The sequence below is a fragment of the Heliangelus exortis genome, chromosome 7, assembly GCF_036169615.1.
Source record: "Heliangelus exortis chromosome 7, bHelExo1.hap1, whole genome shotgun sequence".
Classification (NCBI taxonomy): Eukaryota; Metazoa; Chordata; class Aves; order Apodiformes; family Trochilidae; genus Heliangelus; species Heliangelus exortis.
This window is the reverse complement of record NC_092428.1, coordinates 32,672,125-32,693,624: the sequence shown is the minus strand read 5'-3', so window position 1 is coordinate 32,693,624 and position 21,500 is coordinate 32,672,125. Positions and strand designations below refer to the sequence as shown.

General features: G+C 41.1%; 1 protein-coding gene across 2 annotated transcripts in view; it reads right to left on the bottom strand.

Moving 5' to 3' along the window:
• DOCK1 (dedicator of cytokinesis 1) overlaps positions 1–21,500 on the bottom strand; it is a 277,133-nt gene that overhangs the window by 245,704 nt on the left and 9,929 nt on the right. For both annotated transcript variants that reach the window (XM_071749684.1, XM_071749683.1), the window contains exons 2-5: positions 10,625–10,708; positions 5,678–5,718; positions 3,611–3,666; positions 2,197–2,293 (exon numbers count right to left, since the gene is read on the bottom strand). In XM_071749684.1, coding sequence (XP_071605785.1) covers positions 2,197–2,293; positions 3,611–3,666; positions 5,678–5,718; positions 10,625–10,708 — 278 coding nt within the window. The remainder of the gene's footprint in view (positions 1–2,196; positions 2,294–3,610; positions 3,667–5,677; positions 5,719–10,624; positions 10,709–21,500) is intronic.

Here is a 21,500-nt window from a genome sequence, read left to right as displayed (position 1 = left end):
TTTTCATGGTTCAGAGCAACTTCATTCAATAATTCTCTATTCTGAGTAGAGCAGAACTAAAAATGGTGCATTTTAACAGCAAGAGGCTTGAGTTCTGCAATGCTCCCATCTGCAGAATTCTCCCCCAGAAATTCAACCTTCAGAATAACACTTTAAAATCTCTGTGCACACAGCTCAGCACATCAGTATCCTAGGAGTCCACAGGTAACATCTGAAGGAAAGTAAAAACCAGGAAAGCACTGAACTTAAAAACTTTATAACCTTCATTTAGCACCTGGAACAACAGATATTAAATAATGCACAACAGCACACACACACTTTCCTCAGCAATGTTCTGCTAAGCCAGGACATGGAAGATAAATTTCCAGATTTGTAATGGAAGAAAACTTCTCCAGAGCTTTTTTTATATATGCATGCCCACAAAACAGGAACTTTTGGAGGTTTTTCACGTTGGTTTAAACTGCAGACAGCACACACACACACGTTTGGTGCAAACCAACAAGCCTGAAATCACTCAACAAGGGTCTGGTTTTATTGTGCAAGTTAGCACGAAGACAAAGAGGACACAGAGGACCTGAATGATTTGATCTCACCCAGAAGCAGTCCCTCTGACTGGCTTCGTAACCCTCAAAATCCAAGCCATGAGTTCAATACACTCCTAAATAAAAATACAGCTTCCTAAGCACCCTGCATCCATGAGGTGTTCAGGACACCCATAGCCATCTCCCTCACACACTCTACCCAGGCCTTGTTTGACTGAAAAGCACTGGATTAATTAAATAATTCAAGTAAAATTTGCTCTTTTGTATAAAAGGCAACAAAAAAACTGCACAAGGTGCAGGAAAAGGATATAATGACTGAAAAGACTCCAGGGGAAAAAAAAAATATCTAACTGTGAAACTTAAAGACTTCAGTCTGTTCAGATTCTCAAAAAGCTGACTTGATTACAGTGTAAGAGCCTTCACAGAGAGAAAATACCCATTATTAAAAGCTCTTTAATGTAGCAGGGAAAGACACACCAGGCACATATGGCTGGAAGCTACACACAGACAAATCCTAATGGGAAAGATGTTGGTGGTTTTCAATGCTGCAGACAAGCATAAACCACTGAGCAAAGGACATGGCATGTCCTTCATCTAGCTGCAAGACAAAACTGAATACCTCTTCAATATTCCAACAAAAATTACCAACAGAATAAAGGCCTAAATGTGGCCATTTAATGGCTTTTGATAGGCAAGATGTGGAAAACATGGAACACCTCTCCAGTCTGAAATCAGATTCAATAAACCCAATTTCCTTTGAAGAGACAATCCCAGTGCACCAATATTCTTTCTAACAGTTGATGTGCAATTATTCTAACAATTTCCTTGAGTACCAACTATAAACACTCACTCCATGATCCACTACTCAGAGTAAAGCTATAGCAGGGTCTGGAACCCTGGATTGAGGCTGCTGGTAGCATCACACCTCACCTGCTCCTCAATTCTGAGTTATTAACAACAAAACACTGCAGTTTTCTCCAGCTGTTTATGTGGCTTCAGGGAAGGAAATGCATGACAAATGAGATGTTAAACATTACTGGTCAGAACAAGTGATTCCCAGAGTAGGAAAGTTTTATAATTTCTAAGAAGTTACTGCTCCAAAAAAACCAAACTCACACAAGTCTTGGTAAGAAAACTTCTAACAACATCTCTTGCTGTTCCCCCTTCCTTAATCCACATGCACCACAACCAAGTCTTGTGCAGTTCTGCAAGTGGTATGTCTGCCCTTAAGCAATACCACATTTCAGACTCAGGAGAACCTCTCAAAGAACTGCCCTCAGAACCATTTTATTAATTCCTTTATGATGATTTTTGGAGAAGTTCAGTATGCCTCTTAAATCCAATATATACTGTATGGTGTCCCATGAAACAGAGCTCATAACTGCTTGGCAATTTGTTCCTACATAGAGGTAACACTCTTGAAAAACCTGATTCTGCCAGAAAAATATAGAATGTTCAAGAAAACATTCAAAAGAAACACCTGTGCCTTAACACAGATGATAAGCAGCTTTTCAGAATTAGAAGCAGCCTTTAAAAACAGCAACAGGAGTCAAATTTTATTAACAGTTCCTTCCTATTTCTCCCTCTGCCTTTCACAGCAAGGCTATTTCACAAGCTGGGCACTGTGGTCAAGAGTTTCCCTGTTGGTACTTACAACATATAATTGCCTCCATATTATAGACCATTCCCTCAGGGTTGTGGTGACCTCCTGGATCAAGGGGAGCTCGTTGGGTATAACTGTTTCATGTTGTCTTTAAAGGGAAAAAAAAAAAAAAGAGTAAATTGAGCATTAGTTTTGTTGGGATGGCACAATCATTTCTGAAGAAAGTGTTCATTTTCCAAGATGATTCAATAGTAACAGGGTTGAAAAATAACAGCACTTAATTTGTGACTTTAAAAAAGAATCTATTATAAGAAGTGATGGGCACCAGTACAGCCAGGTGATATGAAGGGTACTTTGATAGGCTGAGACTAGAACATTTTTTTTTTCCTTCCCTTTTCCTTATTTCTACACTCACAAGATAAGGATACCTCCCAATACCACTTGTTACCAAGACCCTAATTGCACAAGAAGCAACCAAGATGAGAGCCAGATATGCACAACCTACAACTCCCTGATACTAATGCTGAATTGATTTTCAAAATAATGATCTGGCCAAGAAAAATTAAGCATGCAAGTCATTCCCCTTAAGTTTCTGTAGGATTTGTTTTAAAATTATGTGCCATTAAAGGGAAAAACAACAGCCAGATCTTTTAATATTCCAGAAGTACAGTACTTAAAGGCAGTTTTGTAATCAGCAAGAAAGATGTCATTACACAGCAATCTCATGATTAGTACTTATCATTTCCATATTTAACAGCATATAAAAATAAACCAGGCACAAAGGAATAAAATATTTTAATCCTGTTTCACTCCATTTCATACCTGGGTTAATTATTTATTCATTTCAGTCCATATTTCCTTACAGGGTTCAGATTTTTTTTCCTGTTGTTTAACTAAACTTTGGATCAATTTAATGAACTTTTACATGCATTACAATGCTGATTTGATATATTCAAGATCTGAACTTTAACAGTTGTTAAATAACAAAAGACAGCCCAAACTATTTAGTGTCAAACACATCAGGCAAGGGAGCAGGAGAATGAAAACAAACAATGCTACAGAATTTCTCAGTAAGGCACAAAATTATGCCAAAATAATGGCTTTCAGCAAGCAGTGCAGCCTACAAGATTTATTGAAGAGGGAATTGAGAAATTAGTCAAAATTCCACCCATATAAAAGAAGGGTCTCTCATATCAAAGGCTTCTTTTAATATACCAGGCAGAAGCCTTAAGATTCAAGTGCTGGAAGAGAAAAGGAGTTGGAAAAACTGAAACTGGAACTGAAAGGGGGAGCAAGGATTGAGGGAAGTTAATCTAGGTAATTATTAGTCAAAAGAACCAATAAAGTTATAAAGAAAAATGGTTAAAAAAAACCCCACTGTAAATTAGTGCAAGTTACTTGATAATACACCAAAACTACACCAACAGAAATTTAAGAAGTTTCACTATTTTCACATCAAACTTACCCTTTGCCTTCAACTATTGCTTCCTTGAGGTGTATATAGGAGGCAGGAAAAATGCCCTTTGAGAGGGAGGGAGAGAAGACAAAATCTTTTCAATAACCAGTTGCATGTAACATTTTATCTATTACCTAAAAGTACACCAAGACACAGCCCTTGTTCCCACCTCCCCAGGCATCAGAACAGGTGTGGTGCTTTCCTTGGGTTTTTCATATACATTTCCTAGGAGGTGTTTTTGGAGGAAGGTGTTCCTGTAACCTTGGCAAAACCAGACTCAACCCTTCCAAACTTCTCAGCACAGCAGCAAAGAAAAAGCAACAACACAAGTGGCCCTGGGAAGGGTTTTTCCTCCCTGAGCTCAAGGCACAGGTTGCTATAATTCTCCATTACCCCTGGATAAATCTAAGTGTAAATTTAAACAGGCTTGCTCATAAAAGCATGAAAACCACATTATTTTTAATAGATCTCCTCCAAAATGACATTTTGCCCCTAACCAAAGCCCACTCCTTGCTCTTTCTCATGTCTAACCTTGCTGTCAGATGTTGGTGCTGCTCTCCCAGGGTTTTCTCCAGTGCTTCCAGTGTCCCAGTTAAACCCCCCCATGAGAAGAGGCACTATACTGGGCCTTGCTGGGAAATAACCAGGCACACCTCCTGCATTGCAGCCCATGGGACACACACTATTTATAACACAGGGGTCTCCTGCCACCAACTTATCTCAAGTGTTACAAGAAAAAAAAAAAAAAAATCTCTTCAACAGACAGGACTGCAAGAGGCCAGCACTGCTTCTCTGAAAAAACACATTCTAAATCCAGATTTAGAAGATTCCAGAAACACAGTAATAGTTTCAAAACAGCATAAACTCATATTAAAAAAAAAAAATAAAGACAAGCTGCAAAAAAATCAGTTCTTCTTCCTCACCCTTTGAGGTAGGAGCTCAGGTTGTTGTTTTTTTTATCCCCTGAGAACAAAAAAAACAAAAAAAAAACCAAAACAGGGAATTCTTAGAAAGCTACAGAAACTGGGAGGTGGAAGGGGAATCTTTTTGTCACAGTAAATAAAAAAATTAACAAAAATAAAATAAATAATTTTTAAAAAAATCACTGCATTTAGCAGCATTCAAGACAAATGCAGCAACACGTGGAATTAATTTAAGCCAAGAGGAATGTGTAATTGCTTCTTAGGCTGTGCAGGGCATGGCTTTGAAGAAATTTAGTGTATTTCCAAAAAAAGAAAATATCAAAATAGGAAAACCTTAGAACAGGCCTGGTCAGCAACTGGGTGGGACAAACCACACAACTCAGCTCTGTGCTTTTAGCCACAAAGACCCAAACCAACACCCACCTCTGCAGGCAAACAGCACATTTTTAGTGCTTAAAGTGAAAAAAGCATCAAAACCAAAAGTCCCTTAATTCTGCCTAATGAGTACTAGAAAGTAAAACACTAATAAAATAAACCACAATGTTATCAGCTGTACTTGTGCTGTTCCTTTTTATTTCAGCAAGGCTGCTGTAAGGAGCACACTCCCTCTGTGCACCCAGGGAGCCAACAGCTCAGCAAAATGACTGCAGAAAATTGCTTCTCCCCTTCAAGGGAATGACTGAAAACCCAAACACAGGTCTCCTCATCAGTTTCCCCGATGCAACTGCATTTTAGGAGTACTGCTGTACTTAAGAGACAGTGAAGCAAAGTGTCAGCCTCTAGGCAGGTCAATTAGAACATCAAGTTCTCAACTTTTTACTGAGACCAAGAACCTGGTGCTATCACCTACTGCAGAAAACATCAGGATGGACACCAAGCTGTCTGTAGTGACCCTACATACACATCCCCTTAATTGCAGTTATTAAATTGCACCTCAACTCTGAGGCTTGGCTAAAATAAATTTGGGATAACATGAAAAACTCACATTTACTGCGGGTTGAGACCACCCCCCAGTAGTCTGAGAGGAGTGAGCACATGGGGAATTGCTCCTACTTAGGACTCTAAGGGATGCTCAAGATGTGTTCCAACACAGCCAATGCTGTAATGCATCTCTGTCCAAGAGAAAAATGAGCACTCTGATGACTGCACTTACCTTCTTGGATTTCTTCCGTAGTGTGTAACCCCTGTACCAACCTAGGAGGTGAAAAAAGGAAAAAACATTCATAAGTTCATGGATGTCACCTACAAGCTGCTCCTCCTCAGCTCCCCAGGACTGTAACGTGGTTTCTGGTTGTGCTTCACCAAGATGCACACACACATCCCACCTGGATATAAATTCTCTATGGGATTAATACCCTGGCTAGAACAAAAAACTCTGTGATAAAAACTCTGATAGAACAACCCTGATAAAAATCAGGGTGGCAATGATCAAACTAATGGGAAAGACTGCATGACAGGGATGGCATTTTACATAACATATTTAATTGTCCTTCATTTCATTTTAATTACTCCTTTACCAACATCAACAAAAGCAAATGAAGAGCATTAACTTCACAAAAATCTCCTGGTTGACCATTTACAGCTATTCTGTATTATAATTTATATTCTCTTCTCTGTGCCATGGCTGGCTTGCTCACTCCCTCCTGCTCAGCACCCCATGGAAGCCCTGGGGTGACCAGAGTTGCCTTCCACAGATTTTGGAAGACAGAGCCTGGGTGGAACACCAATATATAGCAATGAAAATGGAAGTCTCCAGGACATGGAATTTTTCAGCCTGCTCACCAGCAGCAAAGGGTAAAGGGATTCATCACCTCTATGCTGTACCAGAAGCCCACTCCCCACCACCACTTTGGCATAGGTAGGGATGGATGTCTTCTTGACCCTGTTGTCAACACCCATCACAGCCTGGTTCCCTGCAGAGGCTGCAATGGCCTTTCACCCCCTGCATTTCCCTGGTTTTCAGTTGAATACCAACAAAACCTGCTGCTGAAATGAGCATGCACAGCTCCTGGCTCAGGTGCAAACACGGCAAAGGATTTCTGCTTGCACTTAACCCACTCCCTCTGACCTGGCTCAGATATACAGAAAAACCTCAGCCCTATTAAAGAGCCCTATTCCCTTAGTTTTATGTGAAAAAGCCAATATTTTGATGTTCTGGAGTAACAACTGATAAACACCACAACCCTGCCCAAATGCACTGCACCAACAGAAGGACACACACCCCTATCATCATCTCCACCACCTCTTCTCCCATCCCATCCCATCCCATCCCCTGTGCTGCTGCTGACTCAGAACATGATGCTGCTGCACCTGCAGATAAAAAGCCAGATGGCAAAGCCCCAGTGACCTCTGCTTTCTGGAGTACTGCAGAACCAAGAGCTGCAAGAGTTTGAAAGGTAAGAAAACAGCCCAAATTGGCTTTGGTGAACAGGTTACACTCTTGCTCATTCCAAAGCACCCAATGCAGCCAGGAAAATCCAACCAGGCTCTTCCCTGGCAGCCACCACCTCAATGTTCTTCTTACTGGGTACCAAGCCTGTAGCAATGCCATGAGGAGCCCAGTTCCCACCAGTTCAACAGAAGGCACTCAGTCCTGCCACAAGCCTGCTCATTTAAGAGCAATATAATTTAAATCATAGAACAATTTGGGTTGGAAGGGACCTTAAGGATCACCTGCTTCCCACAAATTACCCAGGACAAAAAACACTCCATTTCTTAGAGCCTCATCTGTAAAAGCAAGGCAACTCTCTTCCCCACAGGCACCACAAAAACAGCCCCATCCCTCACACACATGAAGTAATTAAGGTCACAAAATTGTGGGTTGTCCTTTTTTTTTTTCTTCAAACCACAATAAATGTGGTTTGTTGCCAGACACTACACAAGATAAAACAAGTACAGTACAGCCTGGTTTAGATAAGCAAGATCTAGTCCTCCACCCTGAAATAATCCAAGGTGTAGAGGCACATGTGAGCTCCTGTGCTTGTTGGGGACATCCAGGTGTCCTAAGGCACCCATCCACCTCATTTTAGCTCTTGATTTGGTAACCTCAGCATTGCTATCATTTTGGAACAGAGCTCCAGCTCCTCCTCACTCTGTTCAGGGGACAAATCCGTTTCAGACAAAATGCCACCAAGAGGAAAATGGGCTGATGACAAATAGTTTTCTGAAGTGACCTTTAGTGGCTTATTGATGTGTTAGAAAGGTTTCTAGCCTCTCCCTTAATTATTATGGGGTCTGCTGGCTGGAAACAAACATCCACGTGAATATCCACGTAGGAAAAGGGACCACTGAATTATTTATCACTTTGTTAAAGCTGAAAGAGACAAAGGGAAAAACTTGCTGTTGTTTCACTTGAATAATGCACCTATTACACTGATAAGGTATTTCCCACATTAAGGAAAATAAACCCCAAAACTGCAACCAACAACAAAACTTTCCCACAGTAACAGGAATAACTTACTGGAAAATACTCATCTGGGAACCCAAACTGCTTTCCAGAGCAGCACTAGAAATGAACTGCTGTTCAAACATGCCAGCTTGGCTTTGGAGACTTATTTACTGTGATATTTAATAGCTAATCACCTTAATCAACCCTGTTTATTCATCATATGTTCTGTTTGCCCATCCCACCAAACAACGTAAAGAAACAGGATTAAGAAAATAAAGAACAGGCAAGGACTAATTCAGAACACAGCAAACATTTGTTTTGGAATATCTGCTATGAATGAAATACAATCTTGCAAGATGAAGGGTATTTATCAAGTCAAATAGCTTTGCTGCTTGGCTTTTTCAGTCAGGTTCACATTAGAAGAAGCAAGAAGAATTTTTCTAACTAAAAAACAAGAGTTGACTGCAATGCTACCTGAAAGACTAAATATTCATTTGACTTTCAAGACCAATTATTCTTGAAAGCAGCTATTAGATTTAACAGTGCAAGGTGAATATTCATATCCAAACCCAAAAAAAGAGACTGACTTCATAGGATCTGCACACTGAATTATTTGTACAAACATCTTCCTGTATTTCAACGAAGAAAAAAGTGTTTTCTTAGATTAAAACTGAAATCACTAAAGTGTGGCAGTAATAAAAATTTACAAAATAAATTTTTAAAAAATAGCATTTTAAATAGGTAAGTCCATCTTAGCAACCCATTCCAGTACATGGCAGTAACATGAAATCCTACTGAAACCTGCAGGAGAAGGAGGAGGAAATCACAACCACAATCTACCACTCCAAACCCCATGGACACATCCAAGTCTTCAAAATTACTCCTAACTTGAGTTATTGCAGATGACTACTTAGGAACAGCAGTGATTCTACAGGAGGATGACAAGGGCAGAATACATAACACTGAAGAAACTGATGCAAGATGCCAATTTTTTTTTTTTTCCCCCCCACAATCTTAAACACAGGGGAAAAGGGTAGAGTTTTGAGAAGCTGAATCACAGCTCCTCAGCAAAAAGGCATTATTGTCTCCTCAAAATCCCTTTTCTGCCCTGTGTTCACATTATTAGGAGTTTTTTCTGCTCATCCCACCCCAGCCTAACACAACCCTGAGTGATGGCAGAGTGCACACCTGGACCTTCATGCAGATGCTTCCCAACCTCCTGGGGCACAAACTAAACAGGATTTGTAGAAAGAAACTCGGGAGATTAAAAAAGTTCCAATAATTACCTAATAACAGGAGCTCTGGGAACAAGAGTGAGAAGAATTATGGCACCTCATTTGCCATCACAGCAGGTAGGGAATGAGTAATCATTGTGTAAAAGGTGGGGAGAACATAACTCATTTGCATTTCTTTTAACATGAACTCATCCCATGTGCTTGAAGCCTAACAACCATAGGAGGCTGAAGGGTTTTCCATTATCCCACATCCAGGGGAAAAGTGAATTATCTCCCCTGTCCCACTTGGCTGGCAGCTGTCACCATTTTATACCTTTTCCCATCCCCTATTCAGGATTCAAAGTTTCTCCCACATCCATGAAACAAATCTATTTATATTTAAAAAGCACAAAGCTGTGCAGTACTTTAATCATTCAATTTGCATTCCAAATTCTGGCATTAGATTTTTATTAAAGCAGAGAACGTCAGATAATGGGAAGATTACTTTGCTTAGAGAGTCCAACTTGATTCTGCAGCAACAAGCTGAACTCTGGAAGAAAATGCCAGCCCAGGAACAATGAGAAAATTCATTTGCACAGTGCTGAGCAGAGCTTGTTACTTTTGTTGAAATAGCATTGTTTGTTTCAGTTAAGATAACAACAACAAAAAATCCTATTAAGCCAAAACCTAAAACAAATTTATCACACAGATGTACCAAAAGATCAATGTCTAGAGAAACAAATTAAATCAATATAATAAACTAAATCACATTTCCACAAAAAGCGTTGCAATATTTTATAACAAATATATATATATATATACACACACCAGTTTAGTTATATCCTAATTAAACCTCTCCAAACTGCAGCATGTCATAAAATTTCAAGTCAAGGATGTATTTGAAAGAGCTGCCTTCTGCTTGGCTCAAGCAAAAGCTGAAAAATGTTGTGACAATTTTCATATTCTGTTGATTAGCAAACTCAGCACTCAAATCCCCTTTTACACAGATCAAGAAGGGAAGATTTTGGTACATGTGATGTTTCTAGAGCTTCATATCAAACAAGCAAAGCATCTGAAAAGCCTGAAATCAACACTAACACATGTACCCAGCTTAAAAGAGACATAAATAATTTAGGGCCCAGGTGACTTTCAAATTCAGATTGAACTTTTTAGCAGCAGGCTCTTCTGCATTACCCAGCAGCACCCAAAAAGCATTTAGCATTTCACTAACATAGGAGAGATGCTACAATTGATCTGTATAAATCTGTGCAAGCATCCATCTTCCCTAGAAAAGGAACTGGTTCTTCACCAGGTATTGACCACAGACATCTCCATTCACACCCAGCATTGCTTAATTCTGCTTTCATTAGAAATAATCTCATTTGTCCTCTAGCAAGAGACCCAGCAATTCATCACCTGATAACAGGATAAAGCCCCAAACAGAGAGGCAATACAACTGCAAAACCAGTGTTTTGATGTGCAACTTTGGCCACTTTACCTTCATAAGTTTCCAGGATGTGCACAGTGTCACCTATCTGTAAGGAGAGCTCGTCGGGTCCCCTCGCCTCGTAGTTGTAGAGAGCTGGAAGAGGAAACACTGCTGTTAGCACCTGGAAGACAGCATCACCTCCAGGATTTTTGTTTCTCCATGGTATTTAACTCATTGTTGCCCTTCTCAACCTTTTCATAAAGGATTTTGTAAAAATAACCCAGCATCCCCCCTTGCACGAAGCAGAACCTCGTGACCCAAGGCAGCAGCTCCAGTTTTCACATGGCTTAAGTTAATGAACCACACTAAAGGAGGACCTGGGAATGCTTCTGCAGCTCCAGTTACTCCCTCCAGTGTGGTTATCAAGTAAAAAGTTGCTCTATACACTACTCTTAACAACTAATGAGATGGCAAAGTAGTTGTCCTCCTTAATCATGATGAGCTAAGTACTTTTCATCTTCACATTTCCAACAGATAAATAAGCAGAGATGTCCAGTGTCAAGGGACAGCTTTTTAAAAATATCTGAGATTAGAAATTTGTTCCTATTTTTCATAACTCTTTGGGGACTGAATTCACTCTTGGAATAGGGTAACTACCTCAAAACTTTCTACCACTTCTCAGAGAGCCACTTGCTTTTCTTTCTACATTAACTTCCAGGGAAGCAGTTGGTGGGAAGCATCAGGCAGAAGTGCTCCACTGGGACTCTATAATTGTAATTATAACAATCAATTGTACTGGAACACTAAAAACTGGGTAAGTTATGGGTAGCTGAGTCCACCCTCCCCTTCTTGCAGGAAATCTTCATGGATTTTCAGGCCAAAAGAGTCTACAGGACACTAATGGTAAAGGCTGAGCTCATTATCCATCACAAAAAAAACCTCACACTTAAAAACCTACAGCAAAAGGCCAAAAGCCACAGTCATGAAGGCAACAAAACACCAGTCCCACAAAGAACCTGCACCTACCTGCCCAATTTTCTCCCAAATCCCAAGAGGTTCTAAGCAGCAGACTAGAGCCTGGATTACACAGAAGATCAGCAAGACAAATGACATCTCTAAGAACTGGTAACTGGAGAAAATTACTTGATCTCAAAGCTGATAATCAGATTTTAGCCCTAAGTGCCCAAGCATCCCAGGGGGCATGTGAGGAGGTGTAATCCCACCACGAGGCCAGGGCACAGTGCCCACTGCTGCCTCCAACCACAGCCCCAGCTTCAGTTTCAGCCTCCAGGAATTACAAACTTCATCTCCCCAGAATTTATCAAACTCCATTTTACCTCTGACAAGTCAGCATCTTGCAGTGCTACCAACCAAGGGGCTGTCGTGTTCCTTTCCTCTACAGCATCCCTCAGACCACCACCCCAGACAAGACTTTAGAAATAAATTTATTGAGTGCAAATGAGGAGGAAAGAAAACACAGTTTCTGGTGTAGCATTATAAACAGAGGAGAGGAATGTTCAGGGTAAAAAGAAATAAGGTCAAGTGCATCACAGAGACAAATATCAATACTATTTAAATGAAGGCTTTAGAAAGTAATATAGTTTTATTGACATCAAAACAAGCCCAGCTAGCTGTTCCTGTTTTCATGGGTTTGTTAACTTGTTCATTATTAAAGAGAGATAAACTCTCCCTCCCAGGTATGTGGCACAGAATTATTTCCAAGCCCTAACAGCCACAGAGCAGGAGCAGAGAGTTCTGCAAAAAAACCCATTAAGAAAAATTAACATTTTGAATTGCTCTGAGCAGAGGGATGTTAAGGATGGTGAATTCTGCTCGGGAACTCTCATCAGAAATTTTCCCAGTTCAGTTTTTTGCACATACCAGGGAAGGCAAAGTTACACAGCCCCTACTCACTGCTCCAAACCTGGGGGGTTAGAGTTCACACCCTACTCCCTCCTTCAGCTCCCCACAGCTGTCTCCAGAGTTCAGAGGACCTGGGGGAGCTCAACATATCCAAAAATGAACCCAACTCAAGCCTTCCACCTTTAGGGCCCCAATGAGCAATCCTGATGCCTCCTACAAGACATCCCAGGCAGGAAAAACTCCCATTATGACCAGTTAAAACCAGCTGTCCTCAAGTCAAGTAACAGGAGCTTCACTGCAATAACCAATTATTTAGATAGAAGATGACAAGAAGCCTTAAGTTCTAATTAGTGACCTGAACTGAGGGAAAATACATATTTAAATACATGTATACATATGTATGTGTGAAAAACACCTCTACCAAAATAAAAAAACCCTGCACCTGATTAATATTTTCCAACTATACTTATGTTAGCCTGCAGAAGAGCATGACCACAACATTTTCTCACAGTAATAAACCAAGAAAAAGAAAATTTTCCAGTTCTAAACATCTTTAACCACGACTTATTTAACTCCTATATATTTGCAGACTGACTCCTCTGGGCCCCATTTCTCTGATGATCATTTTATGGGCACACTTTGCACTGCCTTCCAAACTATTTCAGGTACAGCTGTGTGTTTAATCTGCTTGCAAAGCAAAGGTAACACTAAAACTCTCTGGGACAGGGAAAGCACAGAGCAATTTGGGGGATGGGATGCTGAGAAAGAAAAAACCAGAACAGTTGTGGCTCCTGAGATGTCCCCCAGTGCCAGCAGGAAATGGATTTGGTGTCTGAGAGTCCAGTTGGGTGACACCAGGGCTGAGGAGCATCCAGCAAACCTGCCCAGGAAATCTGGGGGTCAGCTCTGAGAGGTAACAAGTACAACTCAGATGAAAAAGGAAGAATAAGGGGAAAAAAGGACAACGGGAAAGAAAGAGGAAAAAAGGACAACGGGAAAGAAAGAGGAAAAAAAGGACAACGGGAAAGAAAGAGGAAAAAAAGGACAACGGGAAAGAAAGGGAAAAAAAGGACAACGGGAAAGAAAGGGAAAAAAAGGACAACGGGAAAGAAAGGGAAAAAAAGGACAACGGGAAAGAAAGGGAAAAAAAGGACAACGGGAAAGAAAGGGAAAAAAAGGACAACGGGAAAGAAAGGGAAAAAAAGGACAACGGGAAAGAGAGGGAAAAAAAGGACAACGGGAAAGAGAGGGAAAAAAAGGACAACGGGAAAGAGAGGGGAAAAAAGGACAACGGGAAAGAGAGGGGAAAAAAGGACAACGGGAAAGAGAGGGGAAAAAAGGACAACGGGAAAGAGAGGGGAAAAAAGGACAACGGGAAAGAGAAAGAAAAAGGACAACAGGAAAGAAATGAAAAAAAAAAGACAACAGGAAAGGGAGAAAAAAAGGAAAACAGGAAAGGGAGAAAAAAAGGAAAACAGGAAAGGGAGAAAAAAAGGAAAACAGGAAAGGGAGAAAAAAAAGGAAAACAGGAAAGGGAGAAAAAAAAGGAAAACAGGAAAGGGAGAAAAAAAAGGAAAACAGGAAAGGGAGAAAAAAAAGGAAAACAGGAAAGGGAGAAAAAAAAGGAAAACAGGAAAGGGAGAAAAAAAAGGAAAACAGGAAAGGGAGAAAAAAAAGGAAAACAGGAAAGGGAGAAAAAAAAGGAAAACAGGAAAGGGAGAAAAAAAAGGAAAACAGGAAAGGGAGAAAAAAAAGGAAAACAGGAAAGGGAGAAAAAAAGGAAAACAGGAAAGGGAGAAAAAAAAGGAAAACAGGAAAGGGAGAAAAAAAAGGAAAACAGGAAAGGGAGAAAAAAAAGGAAAACAGGAAAGGGAGAAAAAAAGGAAAACAGGAAAGGGAGAAAAAAAAGGAAAACAGGAAAGGGAGAAAAAAAAGGAAAACAGGAAAGGGAGAAAAAAAAGGAAAACAGGAAAGGGAGAAAAAAAAGGAAAACAGGAAAGGGAGAAAAAAAAGGAAAACAGGAAAGGGAGAAAAAAAAGGAAAACAGGAAAGGGAGAAAAAAAAGGAAAACAGGAAAGGGAGAAAAAAAAGGAAAACAGGAAAGGGAGAAAAAAAAGGAAAACAGGAAAGGGAGAAAAAAAAGGAAAACAGGAAAGGGAGAAAAAAAAGGAAAACAGGAAAGGGAGAAAAAAAAGGAAAACAGGAAAGGGAGAAAAAAAAGGAAAACAGGAAAGGGAGAAAAAAAAGGAAAACAGGAAAGGGAGAAAAAAAGGAAAACAGGAAAGGGAGAAAAAAAAGGAAAACAGGAAAGGGAGAAAAAAAAGGAAAACAGGAAAGGGAGAAAAAAAAGGAAAACAGGAAAGGGAGAAAAAAAGGAAAACAGGAAAGGGAGAAAAAAAGGAAAACAGGAAAGGGAGAAAAAAAGGAAAACAGGAAAGGGAGAAAAAAAGGAAAACAGGAAAGGGAGAAAAAAAGGAAAACAGGAAAGGGAGAAAAAAAAGGAAAACAGGAAAGGGAGAAAAAAAAGGAAAACAGGAAAGGGAGAAAAAAAAGGAAAACAGGAAAGGGAGAAAAAAAAGGAAAACAGGAAAGGGAGAAAAAAAGGAAAACAGGAAAGGGAGAAAAAAAAGGAAAACAGGAAAGGGAGAAAAAAAAGGAAAACAGGAAAGGGAGAAAAAAAGGAAAACAGGAAAGGGAGAAAAAAAGGAAAACAGGAAAGGGAGAAAAAAAGGAAAACAGGAAAGGGAGAAAAAAAGGAAAACAGGAAAGGGAGAAAAAAAGGAAAACAGGAAAGGGAGAAAAAAAGGAAAACAGGAAAGGGAGAAAAAAAAGGAAAACAGGAAAGGGAGAAAAAAAAGGAAAACAGGAAAGGGAGAAAAAAAAGGAAAACAGGAAAGGGAGAAAAAAAAGGAAAACAGGAAAGGGAGAAAAAAAAGGAAAACAGGAAAGAAAGGAGAAAAAGGAAAAGAGGAAGACGGGAAAGAAAAAGAAAGAAGAAAAAAAAGGAAACACAAAGTCACCACGACAAAACCACCCTGAAGTCACCTGTCCCATGCTGCAGAAGGTTTTGGGACAGCCCAAGGAACCTCTCCCCATCAGCTGTGGTGTCAGAGAGCAAATCCCAGCCAGACAAGGCTCTCCCTGCTCCTCTCCTCCTCCCACTGCACCCACAAAGCTGCACATGGGATCTGCAGGGCCCAGAGCAAAGGAGGCAGAAGTGAGGGCAGGGAAAGAGCCACTTTTAAATCTCCAGGAGCTGATCAAGTGAGGAACAACCAACAGGGCATGACAGGAATTGTGTGAAAGCCCACTTAGTGCTAAAGGACAGAAAAACCCCTCTACCAAAGTGCAGTCCATCTTCAGGCATTGGGAAAAGGAGGGGGGGAACACAAGAAGAATTAGAGAGGTTACAAAGGGGGGAAAAAAGGAAAAAGCAAACAAAGGTAACATTAATAGACACTGGAAAAGCTTCTGACTGTATAAAAGCTATCTTAAGGTGCTATGAAAACATTATATTCCCTGGAATTCCTTTGCATTAAAAGCTGTATTAATCATTCCACATTAAAAGTGACATTTAACACATTATCACCTTCACTCTACACTGCCTTTTTTTTAAAAAAAAAATCCCAAAGTCACAACTGTTTTTTCCCCATAAAAGCAGACCAAAAAGGCAGAGGTGAGAGCAAATTCTCTTGTATTAGAAATGAAAGAAATCTGAAGGATTTCCTCCTGTTTTCTCTGCAAGGACAGTGGTTGCCTTCAGCACTAGGGTGACTCCATGGTCCCCTTTGCTAACACTGACAAGCTACCAATTTTCACAGCTGAGGTTAGTGGAGAAGAGAAAATTAAAAAGGAAAAAAAAAAAAAGCAGTGTAAAAGTCAGGAGCTGTACCCAAGACTTGTTAAAGACAATTATTTCCTGTGTGTGTGTGAACCAAGGGTACCTCTTCCTGAAGCCACCTTGTATTTTGTCATTCCTGAGTTCAGCTTACAGTTCTCCCTCAATATTCCAGTTATTTTGTCACCTAAACTCTCCCAGAAAGAACTACTAAAGAGTGGAGAACTCAGAGGAAACTCTGGGGCTTGACTGGTTACCACTAAGCTAACCAAGAAAAGGCAGCTCATGGTTGCTGCTCCCCACTACCACCACATTTTACTGATTAAACCCACAAGGGTGACTTACAGCAGGTATCTCTCCAGCAAGACTAAACCCAGCAAGTTGCAGGAGATGGGAAGAATTTATTCTCCTTTTCCTTTAGAGCAGGGAGAACACTCTTTTTCCCCCTCCTCCAAAAAGGTTGACCTGGAAACTCTTCCCAGATGAACCCAGGAGCACTGTTTCTCCTTCAAGAACCACACAGGACATCTGAGAAGGGTTAGAAAAACCTCAACCCTTCAAACCTCAATTTTCAGCCCTGAAGCTGAAATCCCTGCAATGACAACCTGCCTTCCCTCTTCTCAAGTGAGGGCACAAAAAACTCAAAAAAACACCAAAAAAAAAACCCCAAACAGTAAACATGCAGAGGAATAAATTCTGCATTTAGAGAAGAACCTCAGCACAGGTGGAGCATCAGCTGTCACAGCTGAGCAGAGGTTGGGAAGAGCCAAGGGCCACCCAAGCCTCTGTGAACATAAGCAGGCACATCAGGTTGTGGAACAGATGGCAGCACAGGGGAGCAATATGTTTTGCAACACAGCTGGTGTCTTATCACTGCTCAACATGAATTAATAAGCTGAGGAAACTTCACAAAACCAGAGCAATCCCCAAATGGAAGAGGCAGGTTGCCTTCCAGAAGCATAAGCACCCCGTGAGCAGAGCTCAAGGATGACAGAACAGGACGCATGCTTGGCCTCTCTGCACTGATTTAATAAATAAGTGAAGAGTTGGACCCATCCAAGGTTTCTGAGAAGGAAGTTCAGGTTCTTTCCTTCTCTCATTCCCTCTTTTAAGCCAGATACTTTATTTTTAGGGTCCTAGTGGAGTATGATGCTAACTCACTCTTTAAACAGCTTTCTGCCTCCTCCTCCTCCTCCTTGCTGCTTAATCTGTATTCAGAGAGCCTCACCACTAAGTGCTGAGGGGATAAAGCTGTAACTAGTGTTAAAGAAAAAAAAAATCATTATTGACTATAACAGCATTAACAATGTGCCATAATGCATTCTAACAAGAAGAACAATCAAGAACATTTTAATATTAAAAATCAATCTGGAAGTCCATTAACTGAGACACATTGCATGCAAGAAGCAATCATACCTAACACTGCAGCTTCTGGAGATGCAAGATGCTGATTTAGACAGACAGAAGTCATGATCTACAGGCAGATGTCCTGGCATTTGTCCTCTGGTACCACAGAGTCAGGAATTGAGTTTTGATGTTCCCTTCAGTGTTCCCTGGCACTGGGGGACACTAAGAAGTGGTAACTGGGCTCCTGCTATGGGTGTCCTACAGGCAACATCCTCAAACATTACCCACACCAAGGACAGCATCTGAGCAAGCCCTGTGGTCACCACCCTGCACCTGAAGAAAGGATTTCAGTGCTTTTCAGTGACTGCAATTCACAACAGCCCCACCACAAAGCTTGAGCAGAACTTAGAAAATGTGTAAAATGCATCGAGGTATCTGCTGGAAGGAAAGAAAAGAGTTAAACACTGAAGAGGAGGAGGGATGAGCTCAGCTGCTGGTCAGTGCTGGCAGAGGATCAACTGGGTATGAACTGGTTATGAGTCAATGTCAGGACATGTCTTTAGACAGAGGTTCCCCAAGAGATAAGAAGTGACCAGAGCTGGCAGTGCTACAGCTCCACACCCAGCCCTGGCTCATAGGCCCCCAGCTCCACATCCCTGCCCCTTTCCTTGCACCCCATCCTTCAGGCAGCACCTGCACCTTGCTCAGAACCTCAGTGCTTTTTCTTTTTTTTTTTCTCTGTAAATCAGAGAAAACCAAAGGCAGCAGCAGGTGGCCAAGCACAAGAAGGTGACAGCATCAACTTCAACTGGCATCACATCAGGAGAAGGTCCCAAACTGAGCACTGAAGTTCAAAATTGTCCTGCCAAACACAGAAGCAAGTGAAAACACCCCCAAACACAACTTCAATCTAAAACCAGCTTCTAAAAGAAACTATTAGAGTTACGTACACAATGCAGACAAACCCTGGTGTGCTCAATCCAATCCTCCAGGCCACAAATTATCCATAATTATGGTCAAAGACAGCACAGACACCAATGTTCAATTACAAGTTGCCAACTTGGTGCTCAGGTAAGGCACAAAGCTTCCCAAGAGGTTGGGAGCAACACCTCTTGCAGAAGTTGAGCAGAAGGCAGGTCATGGGTGATGGACACAGCCAGTTCATCAGGACCTTCACAGGATGTGACAGTATTTTTTTTCAGCTTCCAGATGCTGCTACACAAAAGCCCAGCTGTATCTGTATGAGGATTTCAACCAACACAACCCACACCACACATCTTGGCTCCATCTGAAGGTGCCCAATACCTCAAGCTTTGCCCTTGCAGCAAGTGCCTATTGCACCCAATATCATTTTGCAAAGAGGGTGCCTTTTACTGAGCCCTTCTATAGCAGTGAGCTTCATGTCACAGCTGTATTTTAACAGCTATTTCAAAGGCTAAAAACATCCAGTTCAACACAATAAAACTCCTATCACACGACTGAGGAAATAGCAAAAAAATGCCCCCTGCAAGACACTATGCAATAGAGAACTGATGATGGAGGCAAAAAACCCAAAGCAAGGGGGAGATGGGGTGACAGAAAGTTTTCATTTTCTACTCTTCTTCCTCCTCAGCATTTTTACAAGGGAAACCAAATTCCTCTGTTACCATCTCAGGAAAACTTATGGAAGAGAGAAGGCATTGGCGGCTTTTTACACATCAGACATTACTCAATTTCTTTGTACCTGCCATCACCAGATTTGTCTCTCAGTCCATCAAGCTGTCTCCAAGAGCAAAGGAAGAGCACAGATCCAGAGTCAAATAATCCCCAAGCCACTTATTCTGCTTTCTTCTCAACAGCAGTCAGAGAGAAGAATGACCTGCCAAGAGCCACAGAGCCTGATCCACCATCATTCCCCCCTCTCCCACAACACCCAGGCTATTGCAGAAACTGGAAATCCAGGACAGTTTTCCTCAAGTTGTACCTCGCACCAGAATTAATGTAAAAACCACGGAAGCAAGTGAAACAGTAATGAATGCATTAAAAAAAAATAAATAAAAAAAAAAAAGGGGGAAAAAAGTGTTTTCCTCCAAACCAGCAAGAAATCAATATGCCTGGTGCTGGTTTCAGAACAACTGAGTTGGCTCAGGAACTGGTGTTAACAAAAGAGTCAGTGTCCAGCTGGGCTCCCATCATCAGCCCCTTTCAGCACCAACTGGGTTTTCCTTAGAGCTCTGTTAGAGGGAGCTCCTACCCCCACAGATTCCATGTCACCCACACCCCAGAGGAACCCTCTGGACCCAGACTGATTTTTACATTCATTCTGGAAGAAATAACCTGAAGGAAACACACCTGATGTGATGTTATCACTCTTTAAAGACTCAGCATCACATTTTACTCTCTCCATAAAGCAAATATACAACTCTATGGGAACTGGGAAAACCAGAACAAAGGAAAACCAAAAAGCTCTGCTTATGGACACTGCATCCCACATTTGTGCAATAGGAACCTAAATTTATAGGATAACACATGTTGGAAATGGTGGGGAGGGAAGGAGAGTATTTGGGGTTTTTTTCCTATAGGAATCCAACTTACTCCTCTCAATTAGGAGCCGTAAGTGTTCTGGAGGAAGCAGTTTAAGCCTTAAAAAAAGTTTTCTGGTCCATCAGTGTCCCAAGAGACAGTCAGTCCTGCATCAGGCAAAGGAAACAACAATGTTTCACTAATGTTCTCCAATATTCTATTTTTTACTAGATTTACTCAGCCCTTTCTCAATGCTACCACTGCCCTACTCACCAACACTTGAAGCAGTATTCAATTACCCCATTTCTTCTCCTCAACACTGCTTTTTATTTTCCCCCTCTCCTTATGTAAATGTTATCCAAGCTTGAAGACACTGTTGTACAAACATAAGACACAAACCCCTCATCTTACAGGTTATATCTCAATATAAGAGCAGCTCCCAGATCAGCACACTGAGCTGTAGCTGGTATTATGCCTGGACTACAAAAGCTTCCAAAGTTATCCCAATATTTTACATATTCAAGCCCCAACATGAAACTTCTTCCAGTCTTCAGCCCAGAGGAACACTTTGGGAGCTGCAATTTGGAACCCAGCAACTGTTGTCTTAAACCCAAACTGTACTTTCTGTGTTTAAGGCATAAATCTGACCCAGTTAAATCACTCAGTTATCACAGTTCAGTAAACAGAGGCCTGGGTTGCTGCAAAACTTACTGATAAAAATCTGTTAATAAATCATTTTAAGAACACATTCAACTAGAAAAAAAAAAAAATTGGGCTGAACCCACACAAAACTTCTAAAAATGTAAGCAGTACCATAACCAAGTAATTCTCTCAATATTTATTAAAATGGGCTTATCCAGCTACATCCAAGTCCACTGATTTTTTAGGAACAGCAACTCCCACCCTGCAGAGCTGAAAGTGACCTACTTTAGGCACTCTTTGAAAGCTCGCTTGCCAAAGAAATGGGGTTTTTTACCCCCAAAAAAACTTGCTAATGGGCAACATAGCAAAATAGACTAAAGGACTGCCTCCCCATCCATGCTGCAGGCACCACCCCAGAGCACCAATGCTTTAACCAAGGATTTATTGCCATCACATTAGGACCTGCACCTGCCTCCACATCCCAGCAGTAGGATTCACCAGGAGAGAGACTGGATGGGACTAAACACAGCCCCAGCATCAGCATTTTAGAGACACACCAAGACCTTACAGCAGGATTTCTCTGTTAGCCAGCACTACAAAAAATCCCTCATCAGTCCTGGAGCTGCTCTGGACAGGAACATTCAGGATGAAAGCAATCCCAGTGTGGCTGCAGATGCCCCTGGTAGCCAGATACACACCTAATGCTTTCTGAAATCCTTCTAGACTCATGCTTACACTGAAACACTTCAAACC